This window comes from Phasianus colchicus, chromosome 5, assembly GCF_987193195.1.
Source record: "Phasianus colchicus chromosome 5, bPhaCol1.hap1.1, whole genome shotgun sequence".
Lineage (NCBI taxonomy): Eukaryota > Metazoa > Chordata > Aves > Galliformes > Phasianidae > Phasianus > Phasianus colchicus.
This window is the reverse complement of record NC_143440.1, coordinates 55,686,037-55,704,241: the sequence shown is the minus strand read 5'-3', so window position 1 is coordinate 55,704,241 and position 18,205 is coordinate 55,686,037. Positions and strand designations below refer to the sequence as shown.

Below are 18,205 nucleotides of genomic sequence, written 5' to 3'. Positions count from 1 at the left end.
GGTCCTGATGGTGACTTCAGTCACTGTAATTGAGCTCAAATTAAAGCGAGTCCCAGTTGTAAATGACCACTGACTAATTTACTAAGCCATTAATCCTGTCAATGAAACTTTCACTCACACTTGTTTTTAAGAACCAAATTAAGTGTTAAATTTCTAAGAGTAGTTCAGAGCTGAAGGCAATGACATTTGTAACCCTGATCTTTTCACCAAATACTTTTTCAGTATAGTTAATGTATTTCACTGCACAGTCACTGTAACTGTAATTAAAAGCCATAAAACTATCCACACAGATCCATTAGCAGAAGCTGTGAGGAGCAAAGTTTTACACAAAATACACTTTTGAATAGTTATTTCCAGATAACACTTATTTTCCAGCAATATAAATTTGCCATCACTGAACACCAAGAAATAAGATTCTTTTAAAGTTATGTAATTGAATCATATGTCTTGGGTTGGAAAAGCTTGCTAGTCACTATACAGCTACAATTTGTGTTTTGTTGCCACCTTTGTGTGAATATTGAGATGGTATTCTGGATGAAAGCAAAGGGAAGGAAATAATTTTTAACCACACCTTTCTTTAAATTCCTTTGGTTTCTCTAGACTTTTCAGATTTTTTCCTTCAATCACTTCTGAATTACTTTGATCTTCTGGGGTCTCTTCAAATGTCTTAGAAGAAAAAGAATAAATAAACATCACAATTTAATAAGAAAATGTGAAAACGATACAGCTACATGCTGCAAAGGGCTTCTAAACCTGATGAATCAGTGCAAGCAGAATTTTTTTGTAGCCAAAATGATCTAAAGAAATAAGCAGAGCAAGGTTCATTATGAACTTCAGGCTAATGTCAAACAATACTACAAAATATAGACCAAAAAAAAACCCACCACCTGTGCACACTGTGCTTCAATCAACATAAGGCTGGTTGAAGTGAACGTAGCTGACAGAGCAGTAATAATCAGCTGGTCCAGACAGGCACATACATCCAGGTTATAGAATTGCAGAATTACTGAGCTTGGAAAAGATCCTTAATATCATCAAATACAACCATCAACCCAACTCTAATGAGTCCACTACTGTGCTCTGACTCTGTTGAGCTAGCACAGAAGTCATCATGACATACTGAGATGAGGAAATTATGGTATAAACAGAGGTCAACAGAAAGCAAGTTTGAGAGTCTTAGCATTCATGGGCTCCTCTAAGAAAGCATAGGTAACACTGGTAATATTATAGAAATGAATAATTATTAATTCTAGTATCATCCTGTTGGTTCATGTTCTTGAAAATACACTGCTATTCTGTTTCAGCAAATTAATTGTATAAATACCTACATATATATAAAACACACTTACTTTTTTTAAATAATTAATTTTCATTTCTAATTCGTCTGCTTCTTTTTCTAGTTCAGTTGACTCTTGTGTAGCAGTTTCAGCAAGCTTTAACATTTCCTGTGTTTTTTGCCTCAAAGAAGCACTTTCAAGTTAAGGAAATACATGGCAACATGATTTTATTAAAGAAGAGGATATAATCACATCCCTCACAGTTCTATGCTGTAAGTGCAAGTTCCAGAGTTACAGAAAGTCCTGACTATTCCACATGTCTTTAAGTCTCCAAATCCAACTTCAGTCTTCTCTTTAATGCAGCTTTTTGACTGATGGGTCATTAGGTGAAATACAATTATCTTCTTCAAAATATTCCAGTAAGTGTTAACTGAAAATTATTATTTGACCTACAATTATCCCATGGGGAAATGGCTGTGCTGCCACTCTAAACATAATTATTATGTTTTTAAATAAAAAGCTGTGAAAGTAAATATAAACTTTCCTTCCTGTAAACTGTATTAATGTTACACTTCAAGGATACATATATAAAGCCCAGTCATTAATGGATTTGAAAGGAGCAGGCTCTGTAAAAATAAGATTTTGTTTCAGAACATTAACAAGTCTCATTTTGTCTACAAATACAGTTTAAATTGATGTTTTGCTCATAAAAGAAATAGCAGTAATACAGAAAGTAATAACATTTAAAATAGCACAATAAATAAATAAGCAAGTAAATAAAGGTTTGAGAAGCTAATTTCAACTAATATTGGGTTGATTTTTTTACTATAAGAAGCCCACTGGCCAACCTCTCCCCATTACACTCACAGGATGGTGGAAAGAACATTAGTATGTACACTCTAACTAAATTCTTCTTCCAAATCTCAGTTTGCTACAGGTTTTTTTCCTAAAAATGGTACAACAAAAATGAAGATTTTTTATCAGCTTAAGAGAAACTTTGATAAATCAATAAGTGGATTTCTGTACAGTGCTGTAACATGCAGTCCACTACCAACAGGCTCTACTTCATAAGCATTGATAATAATAGTACCAAGAATGTCCAAGTCAGCATCTTCTTTCAACTTATATTGTTCAGACCGTTTCTGAATTCTGTTCTGGATTTCCTCAAGCTCTTTCTTTTTTTTATAATATTTCTGTGCAAGGGCAGTTTCTGCATATTTGTCACGGTGTTGCTTCAGAGTCTCTTTATACTGGATTATGTAATCTTGATACATTTTCCTATAAAATATATAATTTAGATAATGTTTACAAAGAAAAGCTATTACTTAATGGAATCATCTCAATTAGACTTGCTGTTATTCTGGAAAAAGTCAGATTACTTCTTTAGTATGTCTCTATTCGTCTTCATTTTGTTTTCTTCCATCTATTTTCATGGAAAATTGTGCTGTACATAGCAAAGAATACATTCATGATGTAACAGCCATTATTCTGAAAGGAATCTAGACCATACCACAATGAAAGGTAGCTTGACAGATGACAAATGTTTCTTCCTTGTTTAATTATCATGAAACTCACAGCAAGCCAAATTGTCTGCTTGTGCTTATTGGCACAACTCCACCTGTATCAGTGGAGCTGTATCAAATTTACAGTAAAGGATCATTTGGCCTAGCACACAGTATTTATATATATATAGTATTTATAAATATATCTAGTATCAAATGTGGAGGTTGGTAGCACTGCCTGTGGCAGGGGAGTTGGAGCTTGATGATCCTTGAGGTCCCTTCCAACCCAAGCCATTCTATGATTCTATGATTTAGAACAGCCTGATGCAGTGCTGAAGTAAGAAATGCTGAGCAATCTGATTCAGGGAAGCCTTACACAAACACAACAGTCACACTGAAATAACAAGACTACCAAACTTAAGATTAAGCAAACACTTAAATGCTTAACTGGAAAAGAGCCAGAATACTCAGCTTCTTGTAAGACTGCCCTCTACATTAATCTCACACTGATATAATTTCACTGACATTGCGTGAGAACATAGCTACAAATTATTAAAGCTGGTAGCATCAATTAAGAGGTCCCATTAAATAAATCTTCATGACATTGTTAAAGTTTAAATGACCTTTTGAAATACTGTTATTAAAACAAATGCCATAAGAAGCAATTAGATGTAATTCATTACATAAAGCTGAAAATTGATCAATATTATCTTTGGAAAAAAGAGAAAAAGAAGTACTATTGCACAGAACAGAAATTGTTTTGTGCTAAATCAATGACAGTGGATAAGGTTCTTTGGTCTGTTTCCTCATTTAGACAAGGAATTTGCAGGATAGCTTGCAAACAACAGATCAAATATTCAACTGTGTGACAGGGAAGCATTTCTTATTACTCCAGTAGTGCTGCTAAGTCTAACGTGCATTACAGGTCATTTCCAATGCAAAGGTAGTATCAGTAGGGAAAGCACTGTGATTAACAACACTAATTAATTAACAAAGGAACTGGTTCTAATTGTTAATGTCACACACAGGACAGTAAGAGTTAATAATTAACAGTTTTTAAAATTATCAATAACAACAACCAAGGCCTGGTATACTTCCCTCTGCATTTGAGAGCAAAAGCTTAATAGTAGAAGCACATGTGAAAGTATTACAGTTATCAGTACACTGCAGATTAATCAGAAGTTCCTCTATGAAACAAATTGTTATGCATAATAGCAACTAAAGGCACAGACACACCTATTTGCCTGCAAAAGGAACAGCTCTCACTGTATCCAAATCACAGTGTTCCTCTTTAAAGAATAACTGTATGTTGAACTGCTATTACTGATTGACTGAAAAACAGACACTTCTGGCTGCTGGCTGGTTAGACTGGGCAACACAAGAGACATTTCTGTCCATACATAATTGCAGAAACTTCTTCTCTTGCAAAAGAAATGTCATTTTTTTAATGTCATAGCAGAAAATTAGATCTCATTTTTCAAATAAAATGATGCTTCAGGCACTGGCTCCCATTAAACTGACTGAAGTTCAGCACACATATGCAGGGGAAAGAAGTTGTAGATTAACACTGCTATGATTCAAGGTTGTGAAATCAAGAAATTCCCAAACTTTATGTAGAAAAGGACATTAGTCTACTTATTTTTTTCATGGTTTTCTTCATGGACAGTCTTGGGAATCCATGAATTTATTGGATTTCCTAAACATTTGTGTATACTATCAAGGTATGAAAGATGGAAAATACGTACTTCCATTTAATTTAATAGATTCTACAAACAATAGCTAAGCAACAGTGACATTTGCTGACATAAAATTAAGAATGCGTTACAAATAAATTTTAAAAATATAAATCAAAGTAAATAATTGCCAGTGGTACATTTCAGATTTCTGAATGTCATCCTCAAACTTTAAACACACTTTTTCCCCACAACTTGTTTTCCACAGATACATATTTATGGCCATGTAGAATATAGCATAGAAGTCTTGAAGAATTGACTCTATTTTCAGTATTTTTCCTAAATAATTCACATCCTTCCATTCACATAGTTGAACATCAGCTGTTTAGAATTCAGTACTGTTCACATTAAAGTCATCTTTTAAAAACATCTTTGCATGTAAAGCAGCATGTCCTGAATGCCCACAAACGCCAGCCTAAGAAGGGCATTCAGCACATAATGTTTTAAATGCACTTATTTTTCTTCCTAATTTATCTATTTAGAATTTGTTGAATGCACACCTTGCTGATTTCAGTATAGCAGCAAATGCTTCAGTACAGAGGGACTGTATTTGAGAGAACTCTCTCAAGACAACTTTCATAGAATACATGAATTAAATTTATTCCATGGCTCATAGTCATGATGTTTTACAATTAAAAGCTCAGAAGGAAAAAAAAAAAAAAAAAAAAAAAAAAGCAAACACTTTCATGTTGGAATTGAAACTAGTTATCTAAAGAAGCAATTTAAAAGTAATGCTTCTTTGGCTTGTCAGCTCAAATTAGTGAAGGCCAAAATGGCTCATATACTCACAGAAAGCCAATTTAGCTCTATTTTTCACCAAATACAGAGCTCTAAAGAGGAAGACAGATAAGCTACTAACAGAGTTAATTAAAGGCTGTCAGGCATTCTACTTCTGCTGTCTTGAACTACTTGCAAGAAGAATACTATCATAAAAACACAGCCAACATTTGAAATTGCAGTTGCGTACAGTAACACCCCTACATGCTACCTAGATGTCTAGATGGATCTGCCATGATTTTCTTAACACACAGCTAACCAATCTCTTCCTCTTCCCAAGCAGATCAGTAAAGGTGAGCAGTGAGCAACCTCTCTAAAATAAAGACTTTTTTTTTTTTTCCTGAATGCTAAACAATATTTCACAGCATTAATTTGTCGCATTCCACTTCGAAAATTTAAGTGAAAGTTTTCAGGGTCTGTTCTTCATCCCACTCAATGCTAGCAGATACATCCCACTCGCCCTGTTTTTCATGATCTAATACTGAACTTGAATGCTTTGTAATTATTTTGAAGAATTATTCACAAATAAAGCAAAACAAATTATTTGGATGCATTTGTTATCTTATTTTGTGCATATGTGAAAGTAAAGGCTCAAGTTCATTTATGTGATGCTTCTAGAAAACATAGAACCTCAGTATTTTCCAAAAAGTCTTCCAAACCTGAATGTCTGAAACTACTGAAATTACAGCATGTGTGAAGGCATGTCATGATAATGGTTAAAAAAAAAACATCTGGAAATAGAATATGTTTCTGCAAATATGCTCTGATATTTTGTATTTCTGTCAAAGCTAAAACACTGATTACCTTATTATTATCCAAAGAGGGCTTCTCTTGAAACTGTGGGCAATTAAACAGTGTTCTGAAAATTGTAATAGGAATTTGGGAAGTTATCTGAAAAAGCTATATTTTATAGTAGTTCACTAGTATCTACAAAGTCACAGGTGAACTCCTAATAATGGAAAGTGAATATTCTTTCATTACACTGAAATGTTTACCCAAGCTTTTTGATGCAGACTGCATAACTTTGCTGATCAATTTAGACAGCACTGCCTTCAATAAGCACTGCTTCTAGAAATCTTATCTCACCAGATCACTGATACCTCTCATTTTCTGTAGTTTCTTGTAAAACTTCAAGTTCATTCTTCAAATATTCTTCATGCTTGCTAAGAATTGCATATGTGGGCTTCCAGCTGCAAAGTACAAAAAAAGAAGTATGTAAATGGTCCTTCCTAACAAAAAGGCAATTAAAAAAGAAGACATAACTTACTTTAGCTAGCTAACCAGAGCAAGTCACTTAATGTGCTGAAAGTCAAACATGTATTTTTCTAGTGTAAAAAGCTCCAGCTAAGTAGTTAAAAATAAGTTAATTGCAGATGAGAACTGAACTGAACTGAATTGCTGGCAAGATGTGTTCTTTTTTGCCTCTATGGCTTCATCCAGAATACTGCTACTCTAGGGCAACGTAAACACCTCTAATGAATGAAGTTTGGCTGGAACTATCAGACCTAGGAGACATGCAAACAAATCCCAACTTCAGGAGCACTTGCACAGATCCCATCAAGCACCAAAGAGGCAGAAGAAGAAGAAAACCTGGAAGCACCTGAAGCCCCACATGGATTTGGAACAGGTTAACAACAAAAAAAAAAGTTACATTTAAAGAGATGGAAATTATCAATGAAGAAATGCAGAATAAGGTCACAGCTGAGCAAAGAAACAATTTTCTACTGCAATGGTAAGAGTAACCAAGAACATATTGTCCATTTTACACTGTATATTCATGAGTTGAGCATGTGGAGGGCATTTGGTGAGTATGCCCTATGGTTCAAAACTGGAGTGTGTGTAGCATGCAATCACAGAAAGTATGGATGTGAATCTGGACAAGCACTGCAAAGGTGGTGTAAAACAGAGGCTGCAGTAACAGCTGTTTCCATTATGGAAAAAAATATAGACCAAAAATCTGACAATTAATTTGCTAAAGTCCAATAACCTTGAGCAAAAAAGCAGTGTACTCCAGGTGATAGAACACATGTATAATAAACATTTTTAACAGCATTAAAATTTGTCATTGAAAAAAAAGTTCACCAAGGAAGTACAGCATTGGTTCAGGATATTTAGCATTATTTGGCACAGACTGGCTAGCACCACTAATCATTACAAATGTAATTAAGAAATGCTTCTTCACCACACCTACTGAACATTTAACAGAAAGCCAGTTTTAAGGGCTTAGATTTTTAAAAGGCAGAAACTAACAGTACATGTGTAGGTGCACAGGCACACAAACATTATGATCTCCTTCCAGAAAACCCCATGTCTTTCTTTGGAGGAAAAAAAAAGAGCAATGAAAAAGTCCTCGAACTTATATTAACCAAAGAACAATCATAGACTCATAGAATCATAGAATGGCCCAGGTTGAAAAGGACCACAGTGATCATCTAGTTTCAACCCCTCTGCTATGTGCAGGATTGCCAACCACCAGACCAGGCTGCCCAGAGCCACATCCAGAGCCTAGGATCAGAAGGCTCTACCCTCTTTTACAAGCCAAATGCACGTTACATTTTGTATTCACACTTGTTCTGCAGGCATGTGGAGAACACAGAGTATAAGAATAAAGCTTTGCAACAGATCAAGGCATGAAGGATCCAAGTAGTTGATCTACTAGATTGCTAAGTGCACCACTTCATTGAAGCTCTTGATAACTATTGTATTTGTTTGTTCCTCCTTTTATCAGCAATGGTATAGAAAAATCTCTATCCACACTTATCTGAAAGCACTAAAAATTTCCTGTGGTTTAGCCAGCTGGACAAGACAACAGTTCATTTCCTAAATTAGAAACATTCTGTGTTCATCTGGCTTTCTTTTATATTTCCATCCATTCCACCATCATGAACACAAATTAAAGCACTGTAAAAGGAACGATAACATTTGAAATGGTCTCATCAACGGTATTTCACCACTTCTTGTTCTTGGATCAACACTTCATGCCTGAATCATTCAAGCAACTAAATATTAGAAAAATGTCATTATGTTTCTAAGAATATGTATTTCTCTTTTGTCATTGTATTCTTCAGTTCTTTGTTAAATAGACTACTATGGATTTTTTAGAAATCACAGTAGTATCCTGATCCACATCTCACGTATTGTATTTTCGGTAGACTTGTTGCATGTAAGAATGCAGTATTTTGTTCAAAGTCTTTGTGCCTCAATATGACGTCTAGTAATCCAGACAACAAGCAGTTTCTTTGAGAGCTCTATTGACTGTTCTGGCAACTAAATGTAATGATACTCATCTCTGAATCAATCAACTGTGAGGATGATTGCCAGTCAAATACAAAATCTAAATTTACAAGACCAATGTTAGAAACTTGTCCAGAGTATCAGGAGTATCAACTAAAAGGATAAATATTAGAAGTTTAAGATGATTCCAGTACTTTCTTTGTCTGATCTCACAGCTAGGACTTGTTTAGAACAGTTTTCAGTACGTTGGTAGGTGATATTTTCAATAATTTAAGACAAAATCTCATCCTTCTGCAAGCACAGTCTCTATGAATATCCATATCCCTTCATGAGTCATTTCTTATTTTCAGTCTCTTTACATTAATGCCACTGATTGTTCTTTTTAGGACCTCAGCCAATGCCCTTTGAATTTAGTGGTTCAAAATTTGGTCAGATCTTTAGTTTACCCTTAATTTCCTATTTCCTTGTTTGCATTATATAATAGCTGATTTACAACTTTAAAAAAAAAAAAAAAAAGGAATCAGTATGGAATGGTTTCAAGTAATTTACAAAAGTGTTCATTTTATATTGCACTGGAGGCAAAAAAATAGTGTATAAATAAACTGAAATTTTATTCTCAAGTTCAAATCTTTTCCTAACTTATTATAACAACGCTACAAATCATTACAGTCTGGCAATCAATTCAATCAGCTGCCAACTAAACCTCCATTCACTTATGATTCCTTTCCTTCTTCTCTTTGCAGCTACTTTGAAACCTAGGAAACTCTGGTGTAACTTTCACTTCTTTTTTCATTCTTAGAAACCTTCTATAATTTTTTTTCAAATACATGCAATGGACATTTATATTCAAGCACTTATCTTCAGGTATAGATTTGCAAGAAAACAGAAAGGACAGGATCTGCTAACTTCTTTACTCTGAGAGTAGTGAGGTGCTGGAACAGCTGCCTAGAGAGATTGTGGATGCCCTGTCCATCCCTGGAGGTGTTCAAGGCCAGGCTGAATGGGGCCCTGGGCAGCCTGGGCTGGTATTAAATGTGGAGGTTGGTGGCCCTGCATGTGGCAGGGGAGTTGGAGCTTCATGATCCTTACAGTCCCTTCCAATCCAAGCCATTCTGTGATTCTATGGTTATATTCTTATATTCTTATGCTACTTCTTTTTTCTTATATTCTTATGCTATTTAGAAAGTACTTGACTTTCTGAATGCCAGCTCTAACTAAAAGTTCAGCTCACATTATACTTACGCATTACAGCTGTCCTTACTGTTCTCATTTTGCTTGCGTAAATCAGCAATTGCATCATTGCAGTTATTTATATTTTCCTGCAATCTAGCAATTTCATTCCTTTTTTCTGTGATTTTTGAAGAATACACTGAAAATGTAAAAATATGTTTAAGTGTTTGCAACATATCCATGAAATAAAAAGTCTACATTCAGAGAGTCAAAATTTCTTCCTAAGTGCTTGGTCACAGTAGTAGCAGATGAGCAAACAGCCTGCAGTTAAGCAAAGCAACAACAAAGTGAATGAAAAAAAAAAAAAGAGCTGTGTGGTGAGAACACTGATTTTTACTTAATATTATGAAATTGGCTTTGGAAGAAAACATCAGTGCTGTTTCTGCATCCCAGTCTGAGTAAAACTGAAGCTATTAATAGTGGTAGAAATTAAAATGCTTATAAATAGTTAATGCCAACTCTTTTCTCCGAAGTTCACAGAAGGACAAGTGTCTGCAGACACTAGAGGTAGTATGCAGGAAAACAGTGTGAGCCACTTTTCTTTTGGTAATGCTTGCAACTGGGAGACTGATCGGAGCAAAGAGTTGCTTGAGATAAAAGTCTCTTTAAATACCTTTTCTTTTACAGAAGTCCAGAAATAAGAATTTTTTTGAATGGGAAAGCTGACTTCAAGAAAGGAAAACTAAAAACATCTCTAAGAGCATATACACAAATGATTGCTGGAATCGGGAGCAAATAAATACAAATAAAAAATGAATTTACACAAGTTGGAGAACTGTAATGTATGATGGATTAATATAATTAGTAGGAAATAGATGCCAATTAATGAGGAGCATCTATTGTAATGACAAATCCCCAAAAACATGGATGTTACCAGCATTCTGTTTCACAAGTACAAGCTGTGAGAGCTACCATGCATATTCACATTGCAATGTGATGAGCAGAACTAAGTGCATGTTTTTTGTTGGTTTTTTTTTTTTCCTGTGCTTTTTATTTCTTTTTCTTTCCTACAGAGGTTCAGAACTACTTGTGCCAAATCTCCTTTGCCATCACTGCTGCCCTGACAGCAAAGATGGTGCCACTAAACTGAAGTCACTCCATCACAGACATCCTGCCTCTTCACATCTGTTTAAGGAGGCCATCTTAGTTGAGATTTATCTTGAGTTGTGTGAATTACTGCTCTATAGCTTTAGATCATCCTAAACTTTGGGCCTGTTTTTGCAGTATTTGCTACATATTCACTTGCAATTCCATCTGGGCTGATAAGGAGAAGTGCACCTGTCAGAGATAAACATCAGCCAGCAAAAAACAACAGAATCCCAATGTATTTTAATATCTTGAGTAATGGAGAGTATATACAAAGTCTTAATACTTGAATACCTAAAATCTAAGTGTTTCTTTTGAGTTCATGCACACTTTCAACTGAACACTCAAACAATTGTAGTATGTTACCACACAACTTTTGGATTTCACCTAAAACATGCTCATCTGCAGTAAGCTCAAACAAATTTTAAGCCACAAATAGCTCTAAATTTACAGACTGAGACCAAAGAATTATTACAGAACTCTATGGGTACCAGATTTTGTTTAATAGATGCTTTAATGTTCAAAATACTTCAATCTAATATTGATAACCCTCTCAGTATGTAAGTACTTTCTTGGACATATCACTTAAGATCATTAGAAATACTGCCATCAATACGATCCAGAACACTCTCTTATTCCTCAAGGACTTGAACTTCAGCTTCTACCTATGAGGTACCAGAGATGAGCACGGATTTCTTTAGGTTGTCTAAAGAATTGTTTCTCTATATCCATTCCTGTAACTGAGTGATACAACTGGCAGGATAGTTAAAATATAAATAAATCAGCCAAGATCTAAGTCCATAATATTATACTGTTAGTCCTAGGAAGAAAGAATTTCGTGTGGAGGAAGGCTTTCCCATTGGCGTTACTGTTAGGGATTTCAAATAAAATTACCAGCTGCTTGACCACAGAAAAGAAGAACCAGGCTTGAGTAGGTTGCAGCAACTAAGAGAACTTTCATTATTGTAGGAAGACAGAAAGAGAGAAGAAGCAGTGAGGCAGAGGTCCAAATTTGGGAAGAACAAAAAACATGAAGAGAGAAGGGCAGATAAGTGGCAGATGTATTGAGCAAGCACAGCTGAACCAAAGAACTGCCAGCAACTGTGAGGAGCTACAGAGTAAGAGCAGGAAATGGCGCAGCATGAAACTGGCTGTCCATGAGACAGCTGAGCAGCATTAGCTAAAAGTCGAAGGCAAAAAGCAAAGTCTGCTAGGGAGAATGAGCAAGTATTGATGGCAAAAGATGAGATAGGGTGAGAGCAGGACACTGGGCAGCTTTCATTATTAAGCTTGCTTCCGCCTCTGAAACTCAGACATGTATCAGGACTAATGAAACAGAGTATTCAACAGCTAATAAAATGATAACTTATCACTACTCACAATTTATCTGTTGATTTACATGTTCCTTTGCATAAGAAGTTTGTTTTAGCTGGAAAACTGAAAAGAAAAATAAACACATTTATCTACAATGAACTGTTAAACAAATATTGTGCAGCATTAATTGCACAAACATCAATTAGCAAAGATTTTAACGAGACATCTAAAAGTATCCCTTCAGACAAGCAATTTTGCTATTAAGTAATTTGTAGAACCCTGCTCCATAACGTCATCATTAGGAGGTGATCATCAAAACCTTAATATTTAAATGCTTATTTAATGTTAATCTAACTGCATAAAGTTAAAATACCACTTTATGCAGTGCACTGGTAATTTTCACTTTAAAAATATACAATATAATGACCTACCAAACTCAAGCAGGAGTTTATCCAAGTTGCTTACAAGTCTGTCACTCATTGTGTAAACCTCGGGAGAAAAGTGCAGTTTACAGATTTACAAAAACAATCCAAAGCTTTATTGAAACAATAAACAAGTCAAAGTTCCATTTTAATGGAAACAAATTTTTCACCATTGTAGAAATGGATTTACTGGAGATCTAAGCCACAGTTGGGGAAAAAGGAAGTGTACAGCTTACATAAATGTTTCTGGAGAAGTTCTATCTTGGAGAGGTTTAGCATTCTTAGAAGGTGGGAAGAACGCAGTAAGAAACGCTCGTGGACAAAAAGTGCAGCCTCTACTCCAGCTGGCTTACTAAGCCTATCAACTGCAGTGATGGTAATGGAAAAGCTTCTTATCCATTCTGTACAGTCCTCCAGAAATAATTGCAAAGTACATTTGAATCAGAAAGTATGTGCATAAGTGGGATTAAAGACAGAACTGAAATGCAACGGAAAGCAGATTATTGCAAATTGATTCTTCTGTTCGTAGGGTGCTGCTACGTGCAGAAACTCAGTTCTGTTTTTTTAAACAGCCTGCAGTCATGTCGCCTTCCTAAAAGGATGCAATCGGTACCTAATCAGAACAACCTGAACATGGGCAGTTAGCTCAGACACGCTGAATCATGACTGTCCCACAACAGCCTTGCCATGGGTGAATGAACACTTCCCTTGGCTGTGTGTAAAAAGTAAAGCCACAACCAATTGGCAATGGGGATGAGATCCTAATCCAGGATAAAGTGGAATAGAAAACAACTTCAGAATTGGACTAAAGTGGCATTAAGATTGCACAGTGTAGCACTGAGACTGTGAAAACAGCAGGGAGGGAAGAGAGGGGAGCATTTAAAATGCTGGATGTTTGACAGAAATGAATTTGCCTAATACTTATGTGAGGATCAGGGCTACTAATCCAAGACACCAGATTAGAACAGGCAGTGATAAAAGCTCCAAGAAAGAGAGAACAGTTTTACCAAACATATATACAAGACTGGCACCCTAGTTACTGGTGCCTGGAAACAGCAAGCAACATTTTTAGGAAAATATTGAGAGAAAATGTCAGAAGTAATTCAAGCCAAAGCAAAACACTTCTGTTTTTGCAACAAATAAAATAAAATAGTAAGTAATATATTAAGAACTAAAAATTAGTTGGGAGCATATATTGAAGATCTGACTAGTATGCAGGATGCAAGATGAAACCATCTCACTGCTGAATGATGTCCATCTGACCCTAAAGCGGAGTTAAGCTGACAGCTAACTATGGTAGCTAACTATCCAAGGGAGGCACATGAATTTCTGGAAATCTGTATTGTAACTAAATGGGAGTCAAACAGCAAAGCATCAGGTGGAAAACGCTTGTGTTTGTTTACTCTTTCTCTAGAAACAGTTAACAGTGCTTGTTAGCTGTTTCCCTGACAGTTCCTATAAAAACTGCAAGAAAATGGGGCATACAAATTAGGTACAACAATGGTGAAAAAGAGTACAAACACTATTTTGAACACATAACAGCATATAATTTCTCCTCATTGTTGTATAAATCACAACATCTTATTATTAAGATGATATATATCATTTACTCCTTTAAAATAGTTATGATTAATTTTGTTCTGTGAATACTAATTTTAAAACAAAGAAAAACTGAACTGAAGATAGAGTTGTTGTGTATTTTTTACAGTTTGTTTAAAGAGTAAAATTGCATAAAATGATAATGCTTCTGCAAGCATGTATACATAAAAATATTTGCTGTTCTAGATATTGTTTTAATTAAGTAACAAAACTGCAGATAACAAATTTCTGTTTGTAAACTCAGAGGCCATGTGTTGCTGGTAGAAAGGGCTGAAATTTCACTGCACTGGTGGTCTGTTAGGTGACTGTAGATTTTAAAACAGCCTGAAACAAAAGATGTTTGGGGTATGGCTGTACTAAAGACTGATTCTTGGTTTTACTGGAGAAAAGTAGCATTAAACCATTTGCCAACCTGGGATGACAAATTCAAATGTTCTCACGTGGGGCTGTTATTTTTCTGATCCAAAAGAAGCACTACAGAGCAGAATCCTCTAACTTCTGCTACAGGGAAAAAAAAAAAAAAAAGGCATTTTTAGGGTCCTTTTCAAAAAGAAATTATAGATCACAACCTTTAACAGGTGATGTAATACAATTGACAGCTTCAGTAAGAATACATGACATTTTTCTGTACTTTAATGATAATGTGTGAGAAATATGTACTACACAGCAGTGAGTAAAACAGCTTCAAACAGTAACAGATGATTTCTAATGGCCCTCTCACCTTGATGCTATCTGTGCTTTTTGGAACTCTACAAAAAAATATATACATTAGGCATCTAGCCCTTCTGTACCACCTTAATAAACTCAATTGTATAGGACTCAATGAATCACGGGACAGCACTGAGTCCAGAAACCAGAAAAACTGTCTGATTGTATGCTGTGTGTCTGCCTGCTATCTCAGCACTGACAGTAATGCAATTCCTCATTACAGATTTACAGCTGTGGTTTCATATCCAGTCTGGCAAGGTGCTTCATTAAAAGGTGATAAATACCCATACACTAAGAGAAAAATCCTTTGCTTAAAATCACTTGCTCAGAGCTCAAACCACAAGGGCATCCTCTACAAATAGCTTCCTAACTACCGGTTGTGTATTATTTCTATTTACATGACCTTTACTCTTTAAAATTCTGTCATAACTCTCAATTGGCTTTGTATAAACCATTTTAATTCCAGCAAAGCTCTTCTGATGATGAACTGTATCTCTCCTGTGATATTCACTATCCTAAAGGACTCTCACCCGACTGACTACCCAGTTCCTGAAATTTAGCTGAGTTCACATGTCACTGCTAAAAGCGAGGCACACGTCTCTGTTGTTCTCTTTGTGTTGTTATTCCTCTGCCCCTCTTCTCCATTGTTTAAGCTACAAGATGTGAACTCTCCCAAGGTGAGAACTGCTGCTGTTGTCACTTCTTGCCACAACATCGAAGCCCTCTCCTGACTGGTAACAAATGCACAAGTCTAGAGGCTGTACCTGAGTGTTGTAGGGCTCTTCACTTCTGAATTCCCTGTTTCTAACTGGGTTTAAAGCACATCACCACTGCGTGCAGAGGCCTTCACTACCCAACATCAAGTCCTCAGAAAGTTCAATATCCCCTTGATTGCAACGCTTTCTTTAGTCAGGCGAAGAAAGTTAAAATATATCGCTGTGGATTACTCCTTAAATTCCTGGAAATAAATCAATCAATAAATGACATTTGGGCACCTCGGGGGCCGCAGCAGAGCGCCTTAAAATGGCCGCTGACGGCGTGAGGGTGTGTGAGGGGCTGCATGCTGGGGTCACCGACTCCTGCAAGGCGACCCTGCCCCGTTAGAAGCGCTCACAGAAGGGGAAGGGCGAGAAGAGCCACGACAGCCGCCCAGGGCCGCAGCCACCGTCAGGCGGAGGGGCGCCGGGGCGCGGGCACGGCCTCGCTCCTTCAGCTTCTCCTCCGCCATCCCCAAGGGAAAAAGGGACGACCTACTGCACGTACCCCAGGAGAAGCCCCGCTAAAGGCCCTTCCCAGCTCCTCGGGCTCCTCGCCCGCCTCCCTCACAGCGGCCCGCGCGCCCCGAACTGCGAGGCGAGAAAATGGCGGGGCGGCGCCTTCTGCCCTCAGCGCGGTTCGCCCCGCAGCAGCCCCGCGGCCGGAGCTGGGAGAGCAACCGCCACTCCGGGCGCTTCGGGAGCGGCTGAAACGCGATGAGGATGCTCCACCTGGCGGGCAGAGCCGCGCGGCCCCGGGGGTTCTCCTCACACCGATGTCCCACGTCTCTCAATGTCCGATGAAACGAGTTTGGGGACATTTCCAGAACCAATCCCGCCACGTCTCCCGCAAGGAAAGCGCAGCTCCGCGCCCGGCTCAGCCCGGAGCCCGCTGTTCTGCCAGCCCCGTGCCTTCACCTCAGACGCTGAACCGCCTCACGGCTTCCCATCCTGACGCTTTTCACCCGAACGCGTCAGTTCCCCTCGTTGCTTGCCGCGTTACGTCCAATAAGCGGTTTGGAGGCAGCTCTCGTTCCCATCCTGGGACGATATGTAATATCTGAAGGATTGTTTTGTGCGCTTCCAGAGGCACAAAATGCGTTTTGCTTTGACACCTCTCGGTTCCCACCTCCCCCGGGAAGGGAGCGCCTTTTCGCGTTTCCTTAGGGAAAAAGGTGTGAAAGAGGAACTTTTCACAGAGAAAACAACAAGAGCCAGTAGAAACTCCCGTCTTTATTCGAACGTTTTGTTTCCTTTTGTTCGAATTTTCAGAAAAAAACCCCGATGGGAACCAGAGGCGTACAGCAAGCACCCCCCCCCTCACACACACACCTTGTTTTTAGGGACCTTTTGGTCCTTCTGATGGTTATGGGTGCTTTAAGCGAGCACTCAGCCTGCTCTCTCTCGCTTAATACTGAGCAGATTACGGCTTTAAGCACAGCTCTTTTGGGGGAAGAAAAGGAAAGAGTGGAAAACAATGTTTCAGGGGCATAGCAGTCGGGATAGGGATAGGAATAGGGATAGGGACAAGGATAGGGACAAGGATAGGGATAGGGACAGGGACAGGGACAGGGATAGGGATAGGGATAGGGATAGGGATAGGGATAGGGATAGGGATAGGGATAGGGATAGGGATAGGGATAGGGATAGGGATAGGGATAGGGATAGGGATAGGGATAGGGATAGGGATAGGGATAGGGATAGGGATAGGGGTAGGGATAAGGATAGAGATAGAGATAGGGGTAGGGGTAGGGATAGGGATAGGGATAGGGATAGGGATAGGGATAGGGATAGGGATAGGGATAGGGATAGGGATAGGAATAGGAATAAAGACGAGCATTAGAAAGGTACCGAGGGCAGCACCCCTCACACCGCCCAGCCCTGGGCTGAACATCCCCGCTCCCCCCGCGGCGTGGGGGAACCGCTTCTCCCCGCTTCCCGGAGCATCAGCACCGAGCCCAAGCCCTCAAATCCCGGCTGGCTCCGCAGGTAGCCGCCCCAGGGACTGCCTGCACTCAAGCAACGCCGCTTAGCATCGCTTAATGAACTTCTACATCTCCCTCAATCCTATCGAGACCTCTGAAGTGGGGCTTCTCCTTCCCGGGAGGGGATTTGTTAATGCAATACTTAACGCCAATCAAAGGCTTAAAAAATGTATTCGCACCTCTGCTGCGTGCCAAACTGCTTCTACATAAACGATCCCGGGGGGAGGACGGTGCGGGGATCCGGCGGGGCTCCTGGATCCGATGCTGGAGGGCTCCGCCGGCCCCGGGCCGCAGGGCACGACCCTCACGGCAGGCAGTGCTTTTGCCGATTTATTTTTCGAAGTGCAATTTTATTCCTTCTTCTCCAGTGGGTTCATCCCTGAATGGCTAACTCCGCACCCTACCTGTAGCGGGGGGCAGAGCCGTGGCCCGGCTGAAGGTGGCCGTCATTGCCGGCTGATAATGGCACGAGGAACGCTTGTAGTTATTATTTAAGGTGGCAAAACGCTTCCGAAACCCCCGGCTCCCAAGACGGGGCCGGCACCCGGCCGTGCCCGAGGGCTGCGGCAGCGGTCACCCCTTA

At 38.6% G+C, this 18,205-nt stretch overlaps 1 protein-coding gene across 17 annotated transcripts in view; it reads right to left on the bottom strand.

The window, feature by feature from the left end:
* C5H14orf39 (chromosome 5 C14orf39 homolog) overlaps nucleotides 1-17,350 on the bottom strand; it is a 29,647-nt gene extending 12,297 nt beyond the window's left edge. The window contains exons 1-11 of one of the 17 annotated variants that reach the window (XM_090141831.1): nucleotides 16,370-17,350; nucleotides 15,647-15,840; nucleotides 14,587-14,675; nucleotides 12,585-12,642; nucleotides 12,220-12,276; nucleotides 9,766-9,892; nucleotides 6,390-6,479; nucleotides 2,368-2,555; nucleotides 1,861-1,903; nucleotides 1,350-1,470; nucleotides 572-666 (exon numbers count right to left, since the gene is read on the bottom strand). In XM_090141831.1, coding sequence (XP_089997957.1) covers nucleotides 572-666; nucleotides 1,350-1,470; nucleotides 1,861-1,903; nucleotides 2,368-2,555; nucleotides 6,390-6,479; nucleotides 9,766-9,892; nucleotides 12,220-12,276; nucleotides 12,585-12,633 — 770 coding nt within the window. In that variant the 5' untranslated portion in view covers nucleotides 12,634-12,642; nucleotides 14,587-14,675; nucleotides 15,647-15,840; nucleotides 16,370-17,350. The other 16 variants (XM_031605327.2, XM_090141822.1, XM_090141823.1 and 13 more) reach the window with 16 other exon arrangements.
* Nucleotides 17,351-18,205: the final 855 nt, after the last annotated feature.